This window comes from Calypte anna, chromosome 3, assembly GCF_003957555.1.
Source record: "Calypte anna isolate BGI_N300 chromosome 3, bCalAnn1_v1.p, whole genome shotgun sequence".
NCBI classification, from domain to species: domain Eukaryota; kingdom Metazoa; phylum Chordata; class Aves; order Apodiformes; family Trochilidae; genus Calypte; species Calypte anna.
This window is the reverse complement of record NC_044246.1, coordinates 27,591,924-27,611,129: the sequence shown is the minus strand read 5'-3', so window position 1 is coordinate 27,611,129 and position 19,206 is coordinate 27,591,924. Positions and strand designations below refer to the sequence as shown.

Genomic DNA, 19,206 nt, shown 5'->3' with positions numbered 1-19,206 from the left:
ATCTGGTTGTAAGAAACCCCTCTATTTCCTTACTTTCCAGCTGTCATTGAAATGAATGGAAAGTTGCAAGTGAAGAGAGAAATTATTTGTCATCTTGTTTGCAGCTGATATGGCATGATGTATTTAAAGATAATATTTGTAATTTCTTATAGATTGGTGATTATGGCCCAATGTGGGTTTATCCTACCTCTACATTTGACTGTGTGGTGGCAGATCCCAAAAAAGGTTCTAAAATGTATGGTCTCAAGAGCTACATTGAATATCAGCTTACCTGCAATGTAAGTGTGTTTGAAACAGTATCTTCTCTGCAAATATGGGTCATTTGTACGTACAATATGGTTTTGGTGACAAGGTTGTAAGATTGAGTATTGTTTGTCACACTTTTTTCCCCTAAGACATACTTCGTTCTCTCAAGTTCTTCCATAATTACAGATTCAAGACTAAATTGTAAATTTTATTTACAAGACATGTATTTACTATTCTGGTCACACTTGTTTAATGTCACAATCTGTAGTTGGCTGTCAAAATTCAGAGTTGTATTTCTCTTGCAGAACACTAATCGGTCTGTCAACCACAGATATAAGCACTTTGACTGGTTGTATGAGCGCCTCCTGGTTAAATTTGGATTAGCCATTCCCATCCCATCTCTTCCAGACAAGCAAGTAACAGGTAATTATTCCCAGTTGTGAATGCATGGGATGTGAAATAAGGTTATCACCTTTTTACAAAGGGCAGTTTTCTCTTACTGCATATTTTTCCCATTATTTTCAAATCTTTTCCTATGCAAACTTGTGAAGATTTGCAATGGTCTATTGATAATACAGTAACAGTACTAAAATCATAATTTTAGAACTCAGGTGTACTTACCTAGTCCAGTGATTTATAAAAAACAAAACAACAATAAACAAACAAACAAAAACAAACTACCTCTAGTTACTACAGAAGAGAATATTTTATTATTGGAGAGAAGAGATAAGTAGTTATGTTCGCTATGTGATTGTCTGGAGAGATGTTTTTTGAGGAGTTGTGTGTGGTGGTTGTTCTTTTGTATTTTATTGTAAATGAATTATGTTTTAGGAGCTTCTTTTCTTCAGAAGAAAATGAGCATCCCTTTCTTCAGTCTGAATTTTCGTTGGTGCTTATTTTTCATTGTGTTTAGGAGGCATTTTTCTGAAGACTGTCTAGAAAAGTATTTTTGTCCTTGAGTCTTGGTGAAGCAAGACTCTTGAAAATACACTGACTTTACTCAGGATCACGGTTTTGATGATGATGATGGCTTAATGACCAGAACATAAATTCCATATGTCTCTGATCTTGTTGCCTTGCATTCCTTATGCTGACAGAAATGCTCTGGAGATTTTGGTACAGATTAAAGGTGGAACAAAGGTGTTAACTGCAGCTTATATAATGTGTCTTCCATAGTAGTTGCTATTTTTCTTTTCCACCCCTATCCTCAGAGCTAATTTACAAGAAATGTAGGTACATTTGAAACCCAAATTTCATGTTTCACTAGCTGTGTTCTTTCTCTGCTAGTCTCCATATTTGCAACTTTAAAAACCAACAAACAAATAAAACAACAAAAAAACTCAGTCTAGTGAAGTTGCTGCCATAGTAACTACACAGTAGAATTATACTGAAAGGATGTGTGTTCAGGGTTTGTCATCTGCGCTGCTATGGAAATTAGAAGAGTTGGCTGCTAGAGGAATCTCATTCCTTACAAATATATCTTATTCACTGTATGCTTTAGAAGTCTGGTGTTTGGGATTTTTTTTTAATTGGATAAAATTTTCCCAAGAAGACAGTTTGTGATATAACATAAAAGGTTCTTATATGTAGTGATGATGCTCAGATAAAAAAATAAATTGGTCCTGTTATTTAAATAGTTTATTAATCTTAGTTACGAAAAATCAGTCTTGCATGTATGAATTCTGATTTATACATATGATTTATTGAGATTTTTCTGAGCTTTTTTTTTTTCCCAGCACATTCTTCTACCTATTTAAAAATATGTTTATGGGAGGTACTTCTTTGTTTAGTCTGCTATTTGTAATGGAGCAGTTCAGTTTCAAATGCTTTTAGAAAGGTACAATATGAGAGCTTGGAAAGTAAGTAGTTCTTTTTCTTCTGTGTTTTTGAGCCTTACATTGACTGAGCATTTATTAGCCAGTGCTAATAATTTACCCGGTGAATTACCAATTCTAGTTTTGGTTTGGGGTTTTGTTTAATTTTTTTTTTTTTAATAAAACTGCTGGGAGTAGTAGAGTAGAAATGTAAGAATTCTTTTTCAATTTGTAACAGGGCGCTTTGAAGAAGAATTTATCAAAATGCGTATGGAGAGACTGCAAGCTTGGATGACAAGAATGTGTCGCCATCCTGTTGTGTCAGAAAGTGAAGTTTTCCAGCAATTTCTCAATTTCCGAGATGAGAAGGTAGGAAATATAAAAATTCATACACACAAACTGAGATTGAGGAATTCCTCACCCCTTAGTAGTTCAAACGAAGTTTGGCTTTGTAGCCTTCGCATTTGTCTGCCCCCTTGTGGGCAGTAAGTGATGAACTGAAAACTGCTGGGTTTACCAACTAATTTAGCTGATTGATCAAAATGAGGCATTAAGTTGCTTGTGTGAAATGTTGTTCCAACAGGTGTGCTCTTAAAAGATTGGCAACAAAGCTACTGTAAGGATAATTTGTGTCCTCTAGCAGAGTAGGACACATAGAACAAATATTATGGTAGTTGCTCTGCTCCATCTCTGTTGGACTTATTAATTACTGTGGTCTTCTGATTGGTACTGCTCTCTCTGGTAACAAGCTAATTCACAGCAGATTTTGAACGTGTCTGGTCGTGTATTGTATTTAAAAATACCCACCCTCCCAGCAGGGAGTATTATGCTCTTTTGTAATAGCAGTATGCTGCAGTCTTACATACTAAAAGCCCTTTTTTTATTCTGTGTTGCCCTACCTCAGGATTTTGATATGTGGTGTTTGTGGGTTTTTTGCTTTTTTTGTTTTGGTTTTGGTTTGGTTTGTTTTTTAAGGCTTTAATATCTACTTTCAGTAAATAATGTTCTCTTCATGACTAAGCTCCAGCTCTGTTACTAATTTGAGTACCTACTGATGAGGAAGTAAACAGGAAAACTCTGCTTCTTTCTTCTCAAAATACTCTTATTTCTAAATATGCAGACTTTGATTAAAAAAAAAAAAAATCAACATTGAGGTTTTTATGACTAGACTGGACCAGCTGACACTTTTTGGGTAGAAGGCTGGACTACAAACCTCCTGAGGTCACTTTGAACCAGAATTATTCTGTGATCCCATATGTAAAGGTTTTATATTAGTAGTAAGTAGCAGTCCAAGTGAGGTGCTCTTTGGATGTCCAATGGAGAGTACAATAATTATGCTAGCTAATTAGCAGTCATTATTATGTAACAGGCAAACAGAACAATACATGTGGAATTTTTAACCTCTTTATCTGTTTCCACTAAGAATGTAGTATGGCAATTCCATAATAGTCTTATGATCATCTCGACTGTTTTCTGATATCAGTACCACCACATGTGCAGATGCAACTGAATACATTTGCTCTTATGCTGCATTTTGGTAACATACAGGAAGGGTCTGGTTATCCCAGAATCTAGAAAGCAAAGTGGACAAGGAGAAGGGAGGGAAAGCCTAAGAAATGTTTGCCTCACTGAAACTTTTATTTTAAAAGCTTTAATGTATAAGTGACCTGGTGGTTAACTGTTCTAGATGCTTCATTCACTTCTTAAATATATGCCCTTAAAGTTGGAGGAACAGTGGTGGTGAAATTTTGTCTCTTTGAAAATTTCCTTAAGGAGTGGAAAACAGGAAAGCGGAAGGCAGAAAAAGATGAAACTGTAGGAGTCCTGATCTTTTCTACAATGGAACCAGAAGCTCCAGACTTGGACATGGTAGAAATGTAAGGTGGTTTATTTTTGCATGAATACATTAAGTGTGTGAATATATAACAGATACTGAGCTAATCTAAAACTGAAATAGTGTGTACATGTGCTAATGGATTCAAAGAGGTACTCAAGGTAAAGCTGACATTCTTTGATTATGAGATCTTCATATCAAGCCCTGTAAAATGTGATGGAACTCCATGTGCCATCTTTTAACCTCAGTGGGTTATATCTATCTGTCTATCTGTCTATCCACAAAAAGGATATATGCAAAACTAGCTGATAGAGCACTAGCAGATCTAGTGGAGTTTTGTTATGTATTGCTGTGGAAGTATATTTTGATCTTCAATTGTGAACAGCTCCAAAGTGTGCTGGGCTTGCCAAGTAGCTTAGGATAACTATAGGTAGATCATCAAAGAAAACAATGTTTCTGTAAAGTACTTTTTTATAATGCACACAGAATATCATTCTAATATTTGAAATTCATGAAAAGCTATTAAAAATTAAAAGCTACTTAAATTATCAAATTCCATTTTAAATGGGTTAGTATATTTTCTTGGGTTATTCTTCTAGAAGTCCAAATGGAAATATTTGAATATGTATATGTTATATATGTACACTTATGTCTAGATGTCTTTTGATGGTAGACCTTTCGGTTTTCATAGAACGAAAGACTGGGTTTACTCTGCAGCCTTTGTTTCACTCCTTTAGGCTTAATCATTTTTTTCTTAGAAGACAGGTATTGTGCATGACATACTTTGCTTGCTGTTGTAGAACATAGAAACCTGGATGATGTTTTGTGTCTGAAACTGTGGATAAACTAGACAGAAGTATTTATAGTAGGAATGCTTGGAAATATCCCAGCATAGGTTTTACCCAAGTGATACAGTACATACCAGGATGTATGTTACAGATGTGTGGTAACAGTTCTGCATTAGTAAAATGATGGACTTTTTTAGGTCACTTCCACTTCAACGTGAGCATTTCAAACTTGACCCCTTAAGTGATGTGTGTTATGTATATTCCAGTGGTATAAAAGCTGAAGGTGTGAACCTACATGGGGTGCAGGAGAGAGGGAGTTTGTATTCTATATACCCAGGCAGTTAACAACTGGCATATGGGTTGCTAAACAGTTTATCCACAGACAGGATGAGGGCAGGGAAACAGCCTGCAGGGAACTCCTTAGAGGGTGTTGGCTCTTGAGCTGGGGTTCATTGCCTGGTACAGTTCTGGGGACCTATCTTCAAGCATTGTAGGGGTGGCTGTAACACCTCGGACATGCGTTGCAGTGCATGGGAACCTCTCAGGGTGCTGTTAAAAGTTTGTAAGAACAGTCTTGAAAGCCAGCACTGCTAAAAGTGGATAAACCAGCTTGTTCAATAGATCCTAGTTTCTTCAGTGGAAAAAAAAAACAAACAACAAACCACCACTCTTTACTGGAATGGTTTTGCTAGTCCTTTGTCAGTCAACATCCTGGTTTTGATGAAAGGGTGATAACCCTGTGCTGGTTCATGAACTTTTTCTGTGATTGTGATACTGTAAAGTATGAAGTACAAAAAATTAAAAGAACTGTTTGCTACAGGAAAAACTGTGGTAAAACAAGGGCCTCTTGGAAAGCCCAGGTTCTGTTGCTGTGCAAATAACTCAGTAGGGTTTCCAACTGAGGAAGGAGGTACTGGTGGGGAGATTGGAGCCTCTAGGTGCTTGGGCCACAGCTGGAGCTGCCTCCCTGGCTTTGAAGAATCTCTTAGGGAATCTCTGGGGAACTGCCTTGCTGTGAGGGCTGTCTCATAAAGGTTTTGGCAGAAAGCAGTTGAAAGATGTGATGCAGTTCGAATAATTCTTATTGAAAATTAGAAAATAATATGTCTAGGGGTTTTTTGTGGAGTTCACAGAGCATTGCTGTTCATGTAGTGCTATATTAATGGAAAGCTTTGATAGCTGCATGAAAACATGCTTGATAAGGGATGACATATACTAATTCTGATTTCTCTTTTGAGCACCATTGATTTTTTTTCCCCCTCTCTAACACAAGTGATCACATCAGTATTGTCAGTATAATAGTTATGTATATATATTTCCCTAAAACAACTGCTATATTATTTACCTATTTGAGACTTTAAAGAAAATAATTTGTCCAGATATTTTTTTAATTTGTTGTTAATGAATTTTGATACTTCTGTTATTCTAACACCTAATTTCCTGTCAATATGGGGTCTTTCTGTTTTGTTTTGTTTTTTTCTTTAAGGTAACTAACTATAGTAAAAATGATAGTCCAGTACCTCATATTTTATGGGAGGCAGGGGATCTGGAATATAATGTAAAATGCTGGTATCTAAAGAGCAAAATTCTGACTTGAGTGAAATGGAAGGTATTTTCAAGGAATTTATTTATTAGATTATTTATTTATTTATTAGATTTCTTTTTAAGATGTAGTTGGCAATACAAAACATTGCATTTAAAGTTAGCCTAATGCATCTATTAATCTGCTTTTTGTTTTTGCTTTTTCCAAACACCACAGAGAACAGAAATGTGATGCTGTGGGTAGGTTCACCAAAGCAATGGATGATGGAGTTAGAGAGCTGCTGACAGTGGGACAAGAGCACTGGAAGAGGTGTACAGGGCGTAAGTGTCATTTCTGAACTCAGCTGTCATTTCTGTCTTGCTTTTCTCTGCGGGTTTTTTTGTTGCTAATTTTGTTGTTTATAATTCAATGCATCCCTTAAAACTAAAGGAAATCCTAAATTATCACAAGAATTGTGTGGCATTCTATCTGCTTTCAGTGTCTGACAGCATAAATTGTGCAAGTCTTTTTGTTTGCGGTTTTGGGGTTTTTTTCTTTTTCTCATAACAGAAATATCTGGTCCCTGCCCATAGGTTTAAAAATGTTAAAAGTTCTCATGTATTTGTCATTTCTCTACATTTTAGTGACATGGGCGAAGTAGACCTGTTTATTTGATGAAATCATACACCATTGCATTTTATTAACCCCTTATTTAGGATTCTTGCATGCCAGGAGGAGTGATTTAAAGATGAAATAAGTTTAAAAAAAAAAAAAAAAAAAAAAAAGAAAAAGAAAAACCAACTTGATTTTAACTTAATCTTTAGCCCAATTCTTTTTCTCCTATCTTGTCTCTTCCTTCCCACAGATATTTAGGGTTGCAGAACTTCACACCAAGTCCCTATGACTCTGCCTGGGCTCTAATTTCCTAGTCCACAGCAGTGTTCAGTGTTTGTGGCCACCACAAGGCAGCTATTGAAAGGAAGCAGGTACTACAGTTGAGGATCATAATCAGAGGCACTTCAGGGCAGGCTGTAGTGTCCAGCAACCAAAGACCTATCACATAAATCTCCTCAAACCTCCTCCATTTTTATTTATTTTTTTTAATCCCACAAAAACAAAAGCCCAGAGTTGGGAGTAAGTACATCTCCTTGAGTTACCTCAAAGTTACCTTAAGTAACCTGAAGTTACCTTTGCTGCTTTCTAATCTAACATTGTATTTGAGTATCTGGAGCTGACCAGAGGGAATGGGAAATACGTAACCCCACTCTTTTCTGGTAGTGATTACATTAGACCTTGTATCTGTAGGATATGAGCTTTAAATTAGTTACTCCACTTGGAATAAAAGGGTTTCCTTCTACACATTACTGATCTTCCTGCGTTCAAAAGTAGTCTAACACAGAAGAGAGCTCTGGCGTTGTTCAGATCCCATTTCTATATGTTACCAAAGGGTAAGCAAAGTACAGAGAAAGGAATAAGTTCCCTCAGATGAGACTGGTAAAGCAGCATTGCTTTACAGTTACAGAACCACTGATCAGAACCCACCATAGTTAAGGGCTGGCTGTGACTTTTTCTTAGCCATTCAGTATTTCGTTCACTGCTAAAGTCTCTCAACTTACCACACTGGTGCTTTAGGTATGACTCTTCTAATAGTTACAGCTATAAGCCAGCATAAATGCAATAGATCAGATGTGACTGCATTGAAAATTTCAACTTTTCACACATTCATACTGAATAGTAAAGGGAAATTGGTAAATATAGGGACATGCAAAACTGAAGAATGTCAGTAATCTCTCTTAGGTTTTAAGTTCCCTGTCAGCTCTAGTCCCAGCTGCTAGTCAGAAGTATTTTTTACCCTTTCTGAACAATAATTATGTGCATTCCATTATTTAAAATGATTGAGAGTGAAAATTTGCTAAATGCAAATGAAAAGAAACCAAACATTTTTCACTGAAGTTTCCACTGGGGATTCAGTAACAAGTTAATGGCTGATAACAGAACTCTAGTAATCTGAAAGGTACCTGTTGTATAAGAAATAACACTTGTTATAAATAATCCAACTTTTGGGCAAGAACTAGGTCAAAGATAATCAGTAAAATTGTGAAGTTTAGGAGGGGTGTTTTTGGGTTGTTTTTGTTGTTGTTGTTTTGGTTTTGTGGTTTTCCTTTTAATGCCACAAAGGAGTTTCTTGGCAAAAGCAGATTGTATGGGAGGCTAGAGCAACTGAAAAACTGGTTATTTACCAGGACAGTGTACCTTCTGAATACAAATGTTTGAAAACAAAAAGCACATCTGTGTGACCTATACTAGGTGATCCTACTCTGGCAGGGGAGTTGGACTCTGATTCTTTGAGGTACCTCCCAACCCCTAACATTCTGTGATCTAGTTAGTTTTTTTCTGCTAGCATAGGTAGCTTATAAAAAAAATCACTTTAATTTTTCAGATTGCTTTTTAGGCCCTGTGGCAGTTGTACTCAAAGTGCTAATCATCTATGCATTCATAAGTCACAGCTTATTGACTTCATTATGAGGAAGCAATTTATGCACATTTTCAAAAATATATTGTAAAAATGAATTCTATTATTCAGATACGTAAATTTTTGTCCCTAGATAATCTTGGCTTCCAGTGCTTTTCAATATAAAATTAATTATTTCAATATAAAATTCATTATTTGGGGAGAGTTTAGGTATTATAGGTCTGTGGTAATCCCACCTCTTAAAATATTTATGAGATCTGTTTTCTATATCACTGCAGCACTTCTCCCACCTCACCTGAACCCCTGGGAAGGTAAAGCCTGTTTATGAGGGGAAGAAAAAAAATCTCACTGTATGCACAGGAAGACTGAGCTAGGAGTGCAGAAAGATTTTTTTTTTTTCCTTTTATAGCAGTCAGACAGTTTACCCAACTGTTTGTGGCTTTTAAGAATCCAAATTGTGATTGTTTTATTGAATTTTGGAACATCTTTAGCAGGGGAGGGAATAAGAAAGTGATTGTAAATGCTTTACTAGTGGAAATATAAAACTTAGTTGTTTTTGACATCTGCTTCTATCAAGCTTTGGAAATGCTTCTGATTTAGTCTCACTTACCCTTGTGGGTTTTTTCTTCTGTTTCCCTGTTTTCCCCATCTTTCTGCCCCATCCAGCATTACCAAAGGAATACCAGAAGATAGGAAAAGCATTGCAGAGCCTGGCACTGGTCTTTAGCACGAGTGGATACCAAGGTAATTCTGTAGCTTCATTTGTACTTAACAAAATATATTTTAATTACATCATGGTACATTTTTTTGCTAAAAATCTTAATACTTTACTCTTAACTTTAGATGTCAAATATGTTACTAAGAATTGGTTTTCCTGTGTGTATTTAAGGGTTTTTTTATGTTCCAGTCTACAATCTTACTTTCTCTCACTGTACAATCATGGGATGGTGGTGGAGATTAGCTTAATTAGCTAGATAGATTAGATTAGATTAATCTGGTCACTGACCTGACTAACAGAACATGCTGTAGCATTTTTTTGTAATATCAAAGGAAAGGGATATATTCAGGAAGGATATTGAGGTCCTGGAGCAGGTCCAAAGGAGGGCAACCAGGCTGGTGAAGGGACTCCAGCACAAGTCCTGTGAGGTGAGGCTGAGGGAGCTGGGGGTGTTCAGCCTGGAGAAGAAGAGGCTCAGGGGAGACCTCATCACTCTCTACAACTCCCTGAAAGGAGGGTGTAGCCAGGTGGGGGTTGGTCTCTTCCCAGGCAACTCTCAGCAAGACAAGAGGGCACGGTCTTAAGTTGTGCCAGGGGAGGTTTAGGTTGGAGATTAGAAAGAATTTCTTTACCGAGAGGGTGATCAGGCATTGGAATGGGCTGCCCAGGGAAGTAGTGGATTCTCCGTCCCTGGAGATATTTAAAAAGAGACTGGATGTGGCACTCAGTGCCATGGTCTGGTAACTGCGGCGGTAGTGGATCAAGGGTTGGACTTGATGATCTCTGAGGTCCCTTCCAACCCAGCCAATTCTATGATTCTATGATAATGTGGCCTTAAAAATAACTCACAGTAGTCACAGGGCTATTGTGTGACTTCATGAAAAGATGACTCCTCAGGAGGATGGAATTACAAGATTTTGGGGAACAATTATGTGGGCTGGAAGGTTAGCCACGGAAGCCTTTTCTTGTCCTCGCCTTTCCTTCTTCAAGAGCCCCAAAAATAGAGCCTGTCTTGTTAAGTATGAAAGTTGTGGGAAGAAAAAGGAGTTGCTCAAAGTTCTCCTAAAATATACTCAGTCTTTAGCCCAAACTTAAAATCCTGTTTTGGTGTGTTAACTTCTGCTGAGGTTTTCCAGATAACTGGAAAATATTTCTTCATATCCCAGTCTATTTTCTAATTGAACCCATTTTCTCTGGAATGCTCTTGTGAACTATTGGGTTTTTTCGTAGCCTTAATGGCAAAATTGCTCTGTTCTAAAACCTTATAATGTTACAGCATAGAGGCTTCCTGAAATCTTTCCATCTGAGGACTTCTACTTGACCAGTACCCACTCTGATTACTCATCTATTCCTTGCTTTGTATTCTTAAAGCTTTTTTTTTGTCCTATAAACTGTGTATTAAAATACAGCCACTTATGAAACTCAGGGTCTCTGCTGCTGGAAACATTGAAAATGGGCATAGTCCCTGTTGTTTATTCTTATCTTTGTCCTGTACTTAACAGCGTGGCTGCTTACTTAGAATCATAACATAGCATATTGCCTTAAAGGTTACTTCTGGATATGAGAACAAAGTTTGCTTAGATATGTACTCTTACCATGGTTCAGAAAACTAAATCCTAGCCAGGTATGAAGAATTCTTTCGAAAGAATTGAAAATTGTTTGGACTATAACACAAATTCTTTTGCCAGGGGTAAGGCATGGACATAAACCTATTCCTTCAAATGAAGAAATACTAGCCAGGCTGAGAATGGGTTGTTTTTTCTGGGCTGTTGGTAAAGAGGAATGGCTTCTTCAGCCACACTTGAAGGCTTTCAGTTCAGTTTCTGTTGAGAGTTGCATCTCTTCATACCTTTTTTTTTTTTCCCCCCAATATTTGAGTTCTGAGAGTTTACACATACAATCCACTGACAATTGCAATGACTGATTGGATGGCATTAGCATTTCCAGCTAATGATAGCTAACTTCTGATTTACTGAAACACCATTGGTTGGTTGCATAGCTGGGATGGGGTTTATCTATTGTCCTTACCCTTCATAAATGCTGCCTGTTGGCTCTACAAACCTTTATTATGTGTTGTGAATGTCTGCTACCTTCTCTTCTCTTTTCTAGCATAAGATGTTTAAGGCTGTACCAGGCAAGATGCACCTGTTAGTCTGACTCACTCAAGCCCCTTTTCTTATGCTTCAGAATGAGCCTCTTGAATTAACTGGCAGCAGATTAGGAATCTGTCCCCAGTTTTTGCAGAGGCAAGGGTACCTTTGAAACTATAAAGACTACATTGAGAGGTTCACACTTCACGTGGCCATGGGCCTATGTACTGTCCAGTCATTTTAAAGAATACATGCTTTTGATCCTAGTCCAAAAAGGCATTTTGGACAGTTCTGGAATATGCCCAGAAGTGTCTTGCAGGCTGTCACTACGTTGCCTGTCCTCTTGCATCACACAGTGCTCATAAGTTAATACAGCCTTAAAGAGCATGGTTTCTCTTGTGGCACCAAATCTGGGTGAGTCCTTCTCCTAAATTAAGAAAATGTGAATGGCTGTGGTATGCCATTCAACCATAGTAAGATATCCTAATCCTACATCACCCCTCAAGAATTTTGTTAGGCAGTTGCATGTAAGCTTAATTATTCTGCCAGCTAGCAATAGGCACATTTTGCTTGCCAAGCTGCTTGTGTGCACTGAATGTTATCAGTATAAGTATGCTGCTCAAGAAAATTCTTGCTACAAGTAGCTCGTGAATACAGTAAGCTTGATCTGTTTCCTACTCCTAGATTCTGTTTAAACATACTTTGAAAGAAAGCAAACCAAAACCACTTCTTGACAAAAAATAAAAAAATCTGTTGCCCTAATAAAGCCATACAGAATATTAGTTCTCTCAGTATGCCTTGGTGAAAGGCATATACCTGCAGAGGTGAAAATCATGCATTTGCTGGCAATTGAGCTGCTAGGAGAAACTCTGCTAAATTTCTCTGGAAGACTTCTCATAGTTTTACATCAGCCTTCATCTCCCTATCACAGCATGCAGGCCTGTAGATGAATGAAAATATCATTTTTTTCCCATGGATGAGTCAAAATATATGTAGAATATTACCATTTTAACTGTTCTTTTTACAGCTGCCTTTAGTCAAAGCTTTTAAGCTCCCTGTTTCTTGTGAGGAAGTATGTAATGCTCTCCCCCCCATTATTTTTGGTAAATGTCAACAGCATATGAGGCTTTCTGCTTTTCCACTGATTAAAGAACCTCTGACATCCTGGGACCCATCTCAGCTTTCACAGCTTAAGAAGCCCATTCCCACTATTGCATCTGCTCAGAAACTCAGAATGCAAGAAACTTGGCTCTGTCCGAGAAAGTGCTGCCAGTAGTGACTGGGATGAATCTGCTGCTGGAATTCAAGTTACCCCAATGAGGGAGCATGAGGGTTGCATGCAGTATATCTGACAAGGTGGCCCAGTCTGGGGAAGGAGTGGCTGAGCATGGTGTTACAGTGATGATAATGTGTTAGAACTTGGTGCAGCAGGTTAGAGATCTGACTCTTTAAACTACTCTGCCACTGTCTGAAAACAGATGTAGAAGAAAAGGATAGAGTGTTGAGGAGCTGCAGATACTCTTCTGCCACGTGTGTGCCTGGTTATTGTTGGGATCCACTGTCTGAAACAACTTCTATATATACTGTTTCCTACCCTTACTTCTGGAGGAGTGTGAATGATAGTAGTAGAAACTCTTAATGCCTGTGCCTTCCAGAAGCTGGCTTTGTGCTCTGATGTCCTCAAATGAAATAGGATTGGTGTTTTAAGGGCTTGTCTAGATTCTTGGAAGCTCCAATGTATGAAGGTCATTTAAATGCATTCTGCAAAGACAGGGCAAATTTTTCTCTCTCAAATAAACACAGTCTTCCTCTTTTTGCTTAGATAGGACAAGTCATCATCTTCTATGGTATTACAAAATTAACATCTACATCAGGCTAACTTGACATCTGACTAATTAAAGTCGCACCATGTTTTAGATTTAACTTAGCTGTTAGGAAGTTCTTCACCATGAGGGTGGTGAGACACTGGAACAGGTTGCCCAGAGAGGTGCTGGAAACCCCCCATCCCTGGAATGTCTTAAGGCCAGGCTGGATGAGGCTCTGAGCAATGTGATCTAGTGGGAGGTGTCCCTGCCCACGACAGGGGGGTTGGAACTACATGATCCAAAGGTCCCTTTCAACGCAGAAAATTCTATGATTCTGTGTTTTATCACAGAATGTTTGAGTCGGTTGCCTAAGCAGCATTTACTTAAAGGTTGTTTCTGGGCAGACATAAGGAATTCTGAAATAATAAAATTAATTTTAACTGACTTAATGAAATTGACCTCCCAGAAATTCTTCTACTGTTTTACAGCAATGTGAAGCTATCTTCTGCATTATGTACCTCTTAGGTCTCAATATTGGATTTTGTGTTGGTTTTATTGTTTGGTTTTTTTTAATCCCTAGAGACCCAAATAGGGCACAAATAAATTTGTTTGGCATTTGTGTTGCTAGACTTAGTAGTTTTTAGGATCAATATCTTTCCCTCAGACTTTATGAAACCATGTCTAATGTAAAGTAAGAATTGATTGATAGTACTGGAGCAACATTTAGTCAATACCTTATTTCCTTTAGGACATGCTAAAATGAAGGAAGGCTATCTAATAAATCTCTGACATATGTTCAAACTAATCACTAATTGAAAATTACCAATCATCTATTTTATTAAGTCTCTGATTAATGTTTATAGAATAAAACCAAAATGTTTGTAAAAGACTAACTGCTGCTTGATATCAAGACATGCCTGAAAGGATGAGAAAAATATTTTTTTTTCTTTAAATAGCATTAAGTATCTGCAAATTATACCTTCCCCTTTCTCTACCTCAATTTGCTTTCCCTACTGTTGACTACATGCTTTGGACACGCTAACAAGGAGAGGAAAAACCTGTGTTGTTTTGGAATGGTGAAGTGGCATGAAAAAGCCAAGAATGTAAGGCTTGTTTCCATCTTTGTCCCACATAGCCATGTCCTGCTAGTAGTACAGTGTTTTGAGCACTTGTGGTATTGTCTAGCTTAGTATTTGTGGTGATGTCTGTATTTTTAAGTGTAGTTTGCGGGGCCCTTTCATTTTCATCATCATATGAAATAGATCAGAAACTCTCTCAAAAGCAGTGACTTACACAGCTTGAAAATGTTATCCAAGAGTTCCCTGGAGAGAAAGAAATCTTGTTGGCAAGGGAAAAGCTGTCTCCTGCTTCTCTTGCAACAATTATGGTCTAGGACTGCTGGAGAGCTTAGGGCAGGCATCACTGCCCCATGGAGGCATTGAGGAGGATTTACTACTTATCAGGTATGAAAATCCTTTATTAAAAATCAGAACAGTAGGAGTCATTTCAGCTTTGTTAGTTTATCTACTAGTGTCCTCATTCTCCATTCCCTCCCTTTATGGTAAGTTTACTGTTGCCCCGTGTGGATGAATATCTGTGTATTTAAGCTATACATAATTATAAAAGGTGGAAATGAACAGTGTTAGTGCTATGGTGGAAGAATGTTTACACAGTGCCTTTAGCACTCATTTCTACAAGATCTTCAATGTTTTCCTTCCTTAATGGTATAAAAACTATCAATATTTTTCTAACCTCTTTATAACTACTGGTTATAATACAATGAGTTGTCATTTATTACTGTAAAATAAGCTATTTTAGAAATTTGCCTTGAGTCAAGATAAATTTCTTGCTATATTTGATTTAGTGTAATTTGAACACTGATGCTTACTTTTAGGAGAATCTGATCTCAATGGAGCAATAACAGAAGCAGGAAAAACCTATGAAGAAATTGCCAGTCTTGTAGCAGATCAGGTAGGAATATTATGAATGCATTGGTGTAGTGAGAAGAAACATATCATCTATTTGGATCACTTCTGACTTCTTTTTTCTTTTCTATTAAAACGTACCTGCTAGTGCTGCAGACCAGTTAAATGAAATTACTATTGATACTTTTAAATGCACTTTGATCTTCTTTTCTACTATGTATCAGTTTTGGGGGAATGTGATGGAATGATACTCCTCTTGGATCAGAAAGATCACTTTCTGTTTTCAGAAAATACTACTGATAAAAATGATAATTTTTTCCTTAAAATATTTGTTTTGCAAGTTGTCTCCAGAATAATAAAAGAATGAGATTTAATCAAGAATAGGGTTTCTACTTTCCCCCTTCAGATATTGCTGCATTTCATTGTCTTGGTTTTAATTGTCATCTTTGTTTTAGTTAAAATATAGTTTAAGTAAATCCTTACTGGTGTCAGCATTCAAGTAATAAATTGATATCCAGTGTATTAAGACTTATTATGTCTTCAAAATGCAGATCCTCTTAATCTCAAAGTTAAGTCTGGAAATCCTTAAAACAGCTTCGCAAGTCAGTAGCTAGGGAGATGCACCTGTGCAAGTAGATATCTGTATGCAATGAGACTGTGGCTTAATAGTATTGTTACTAGGACTGGTAACTCCTCTGCAGTGAAGATTTGAGGCAAACCCTCTTGCTTTGTAAGTTAGTGTTGAGTAAAATAAAGAACAGAAGCATCTCCTCGCTGGTGCTCAGCACCTTCCTCCAAAGAGCTTGCATTTTAATAGGAACCCTTTAAAATATTAAAACCTTGCAACAAACAATTAAGAATTATCCTTTCCTTCCCTTTTTTCTTTCATCCTTTTTTTGGTATTGTATTTTTTTTCTGTGATGATACTATGCCACTGATACTTTTACTAATGTTTATACTTTATTTACTAGCCCAAGAAAGATCTTCACTTTTTGATGGAAACAAATCATGAATATAAAGGATTTCTTGGTTGCTTCCCTGATATCATTGGAGCTCATAAGGTATGTGAGGGGCCTTTCCTCTTAAGGTTTGGGCATTAGGAGGATCTAAAGCAAGTGGTGGTATAGTACATGGCATTTACATGGCCTCTGCTTCCAGAAACACAAAGTTGCAGTGACTCTGGCATGTTGATCTCTAAAATAAAAAAAACTCTGAGAGTAGGGAAGTCAGAACTTGTCTTGACATTTGAGAATATTATGACTTTTTGCTACAGTAGAACACTAGAAACTTCATAACTTTAAGGTTAACTTCACAGTCCTGTGTGGTGAATAGCAGTAGTGTAAATTTGTAGTATTTGAGTCTTGTATTGTAGCTGATAATAAGCCATTTTTCAGTATTGCAGTAAAACCTGTGCACTCTAACATGGATAGCTTACTGTATGATAGATAATCATGCACTGTCTAGAAGTTTCTTTAATATTAAAAAAAAAAGATAATAGGGCTAAGTATTGGGACAAAAAACCCACAAGCAACAAAAAACAACCACTTTTCTCTCTGCAACATGAAAGGCATCAAATAATAAAACAACAAATTTGGCCATTGTTTCTAGTTTTGGATATTCTAGGTTTTTTTGGTCCTAGAGCTTTCCTTATGTTTATGTGCCTGCAGTAACATATCTGAGGAAACTAAAAATATAAATGATATTTTTATATTTATATTATAAAAGTACTAACCAAGTACTTGAGTATTTTACCACTTAGAGTGTTAAATGTATGAAACAAGAACATCCTACTGAGAGTAACAACTACAAAAAAAAAGTATCAGATTTGTGTATTCTTTCTTCAGGACATTTATGGCTCCTCATCCCACAGAATCCTTGGGGAAATATACCATAAAAGGAGAAGTGTTTTTAAAATTTGAAATGTAAGCCTACTGCCAACAGATGTGTAAATAGATTCTTTTGAATGTAGTTTGGCACAAATGCATTGAGAAGGGGGAAGCATTTCTTTTTATGCTTGTTGTTTTTGTGACACAAGGATTTTCCTGAATTGAAAAGTCTTGAGTTGTAGTCACTTGGAGAGTAGTTTATGTTGTCTTTTGTTGCATAATGTGTACAAAAGGTTTCACAGGTATTTGGTAGTTTGAGGCTTTTGGGTGTCTGTTGTGTTGGTCATCTCTATTTTGAGTCTTGGTTCTTTTGTCCTTTCTCTATATCTCCTTGTGCATTACTGCCTTTACCAAACCCAGTTTCCTAGTGACTGTGCCCATGCCTGTGTTCAAAGTCACTTTTTTCAAGCTGTTAGGACTCTTGCAAGCAGTGGAGGGAAATAACCAACTGATGTGGGAAGGCAGAATCAGTCATGGGGTGTATTTTTGTGTTGTTCAAGCTCAGAATATCACCAGTGATGTTTAAATTACTATGAAGACATTTACGTTGACTACTTTTTAAATCTACCCTTTTAATCCTTCTCCATTTGGTTTCTACAGGGAGCAATAGAAAGAGTGAAGGAAAGTGATAAATTAGTTGCAACCAGTAAAATAACACCACAAGACAAACAAAATATGGTGAAACGTGTGAGCACCATGGCTTATGCACTACAAGGTAAACCAAATCTTGGGCTGGATGGCAATGTTGTAGACCACTGAAGGATGCCTTTTAAGTAACAAACTTTGAAAGAGAATCTTTGTCCTACCAGGAATGAAAATAAGAGCTAGGTGTGCGTTTGGGTTTTTTGGTGTTTTTGTGTGTGTGACTTGCTTAGATTTTCCTAAAATTGTGGTTATTTTGTCCATTGCTTTATTTCAACTCATATCCTCTGCAATACCAGTATAAATGTTTTGGAAATCGAGATATTAAGCAGTTAAGGACCAAACAAACAAAGCAACCAACCGAGACCAATTCTTTAATTTTTAAGCAATAGTGTCTCAAACAAAAAAGCATGGGCCTTGTTGCAGGGGGCATTTCATCACATGCAGTTGTGTTTTTCTGACTCATGGTTTAGTCAGATGTGACCCGTTGAGAGTCATGTTCTTGTGAATAAGACTTTATTTCCTGGATTTTGTTTAAATGAACTTTTCCTTCGTTAGATGAGAGAAGTTGCAAATATAAGGTGTAGCACACTGCACTTGAAAAAAATGGGAAAGTAAGAAGTCAAGGCTCAGTCCTGCAGGATTTCAAGCCCTTAAGTGCATCCTGCTACTAACTTCAAGAGTACTTGTTGCTGAGGGAGCTGCATCCATTTTTAGCTGACTTAAGGCCAAGAGTGCTCAGCATTTTACAGGAAAAATCAGTGGCAAACAAAAAATTTACTTTAAAAATGAAGACTGAAAGACCCTACATCCTTTGCTTGCATCCACAATGATGCAAGAGGGCTGTGCTGTATAAGTGGTAATCATGGAAGAAGCATCTAGAATGACTTTCTGATCTAGAATATTTCTTCTTTCCCTGTTGGTATCTCAGAATATATTTAACTCTTTATTTCAGCCAAAAGCTATGGTCTAACACAGAAAGTGGTGAAAGGTGTTAATGGATTCAATAATGCTGTTTCTTGGTTTTCTACTAAAATAGTCTCAGTTAATAATGGGTTAGAGACTACTGGTCTCTTTTTTTTTTTTTTTCCCCCCAAAATATGTGCCTTGCGAATTGGTATGTATACCCTTGGAAATCTGAATATCCTAGCCAAATTCTGTTGAGAACACTTCAGGGAAGAGCAGTTACATCAGTAGGAGAAAATCCTGATTGTATTCTTCATCAAATCTTTGTACACTTGAGTATGTAACAAGGGCCTGGCTTTATCCAGGAAGTATCTGTATTTTAGCAATGAGTAATTGACACCCTACTAATTTTATGAACAATTCCATCATAGCTTGAGTGCTGCAGGCAAAACAGGTTGTGGAAGCATGAGAACAGTAACTCTGCTGACAGGGATGAACACAAGTTTTTACCCAGTAACTGATCTGAAATGAGTGAAGCTGTTGGTAGTTACAAATGC

General features: G+C 37.1%; 1 protein-coding gene across 2 annotated transcripts in view; it reads left to right on the top strand.

Annotated features, from left to right (window-relative positions):
* The window catches only part of SNX9 (sorting nexin 9), a 56,935-nt gene that overhangs the window by 34,619 nt on the left and 3,110 nt on the right, over positions 1 to 19,206 (top strand). For both annotated transcript variants that reach the window (XM_030448090.1, XM_030448089.1), the window contains exons 8-16: positions 153 to 278; positions 552 to 669; positions 2,299 to 2,429; positions 3,834 to 3,937; positions 6,442 to 6,545; positions 9,344 to 9,421; positions 15,185 to 15,261; positions 16,187 to 16,276; positions 17,702 to 17,816. In XM_030448090.1, coding sequence (XP_030303950.1) covers positions 153 to 278; positions 552 to 669; positions 2,299 to 2,429; positions 3,834 to 3,937; positions 6,442 to 6,545; positions 9,344 to 9,421; positions 15,185 to 15,261; positions 16,187 to 16,276; positions 17,702 to 17,816 — 943 coding nt within the window. The remainder of the gene's footprint in view (positions 1 to 152; positions 279 to 551; positions 670 to 2,298; positions 2,430 to 3,833; positions 3,938 to 6,441; positions 6,546 to 9,343; positions 9,422 to 15,184; positions 15,262 to 16,186; positions 16,277 to 17,701; positions 17,817 to 19,206) is intronic.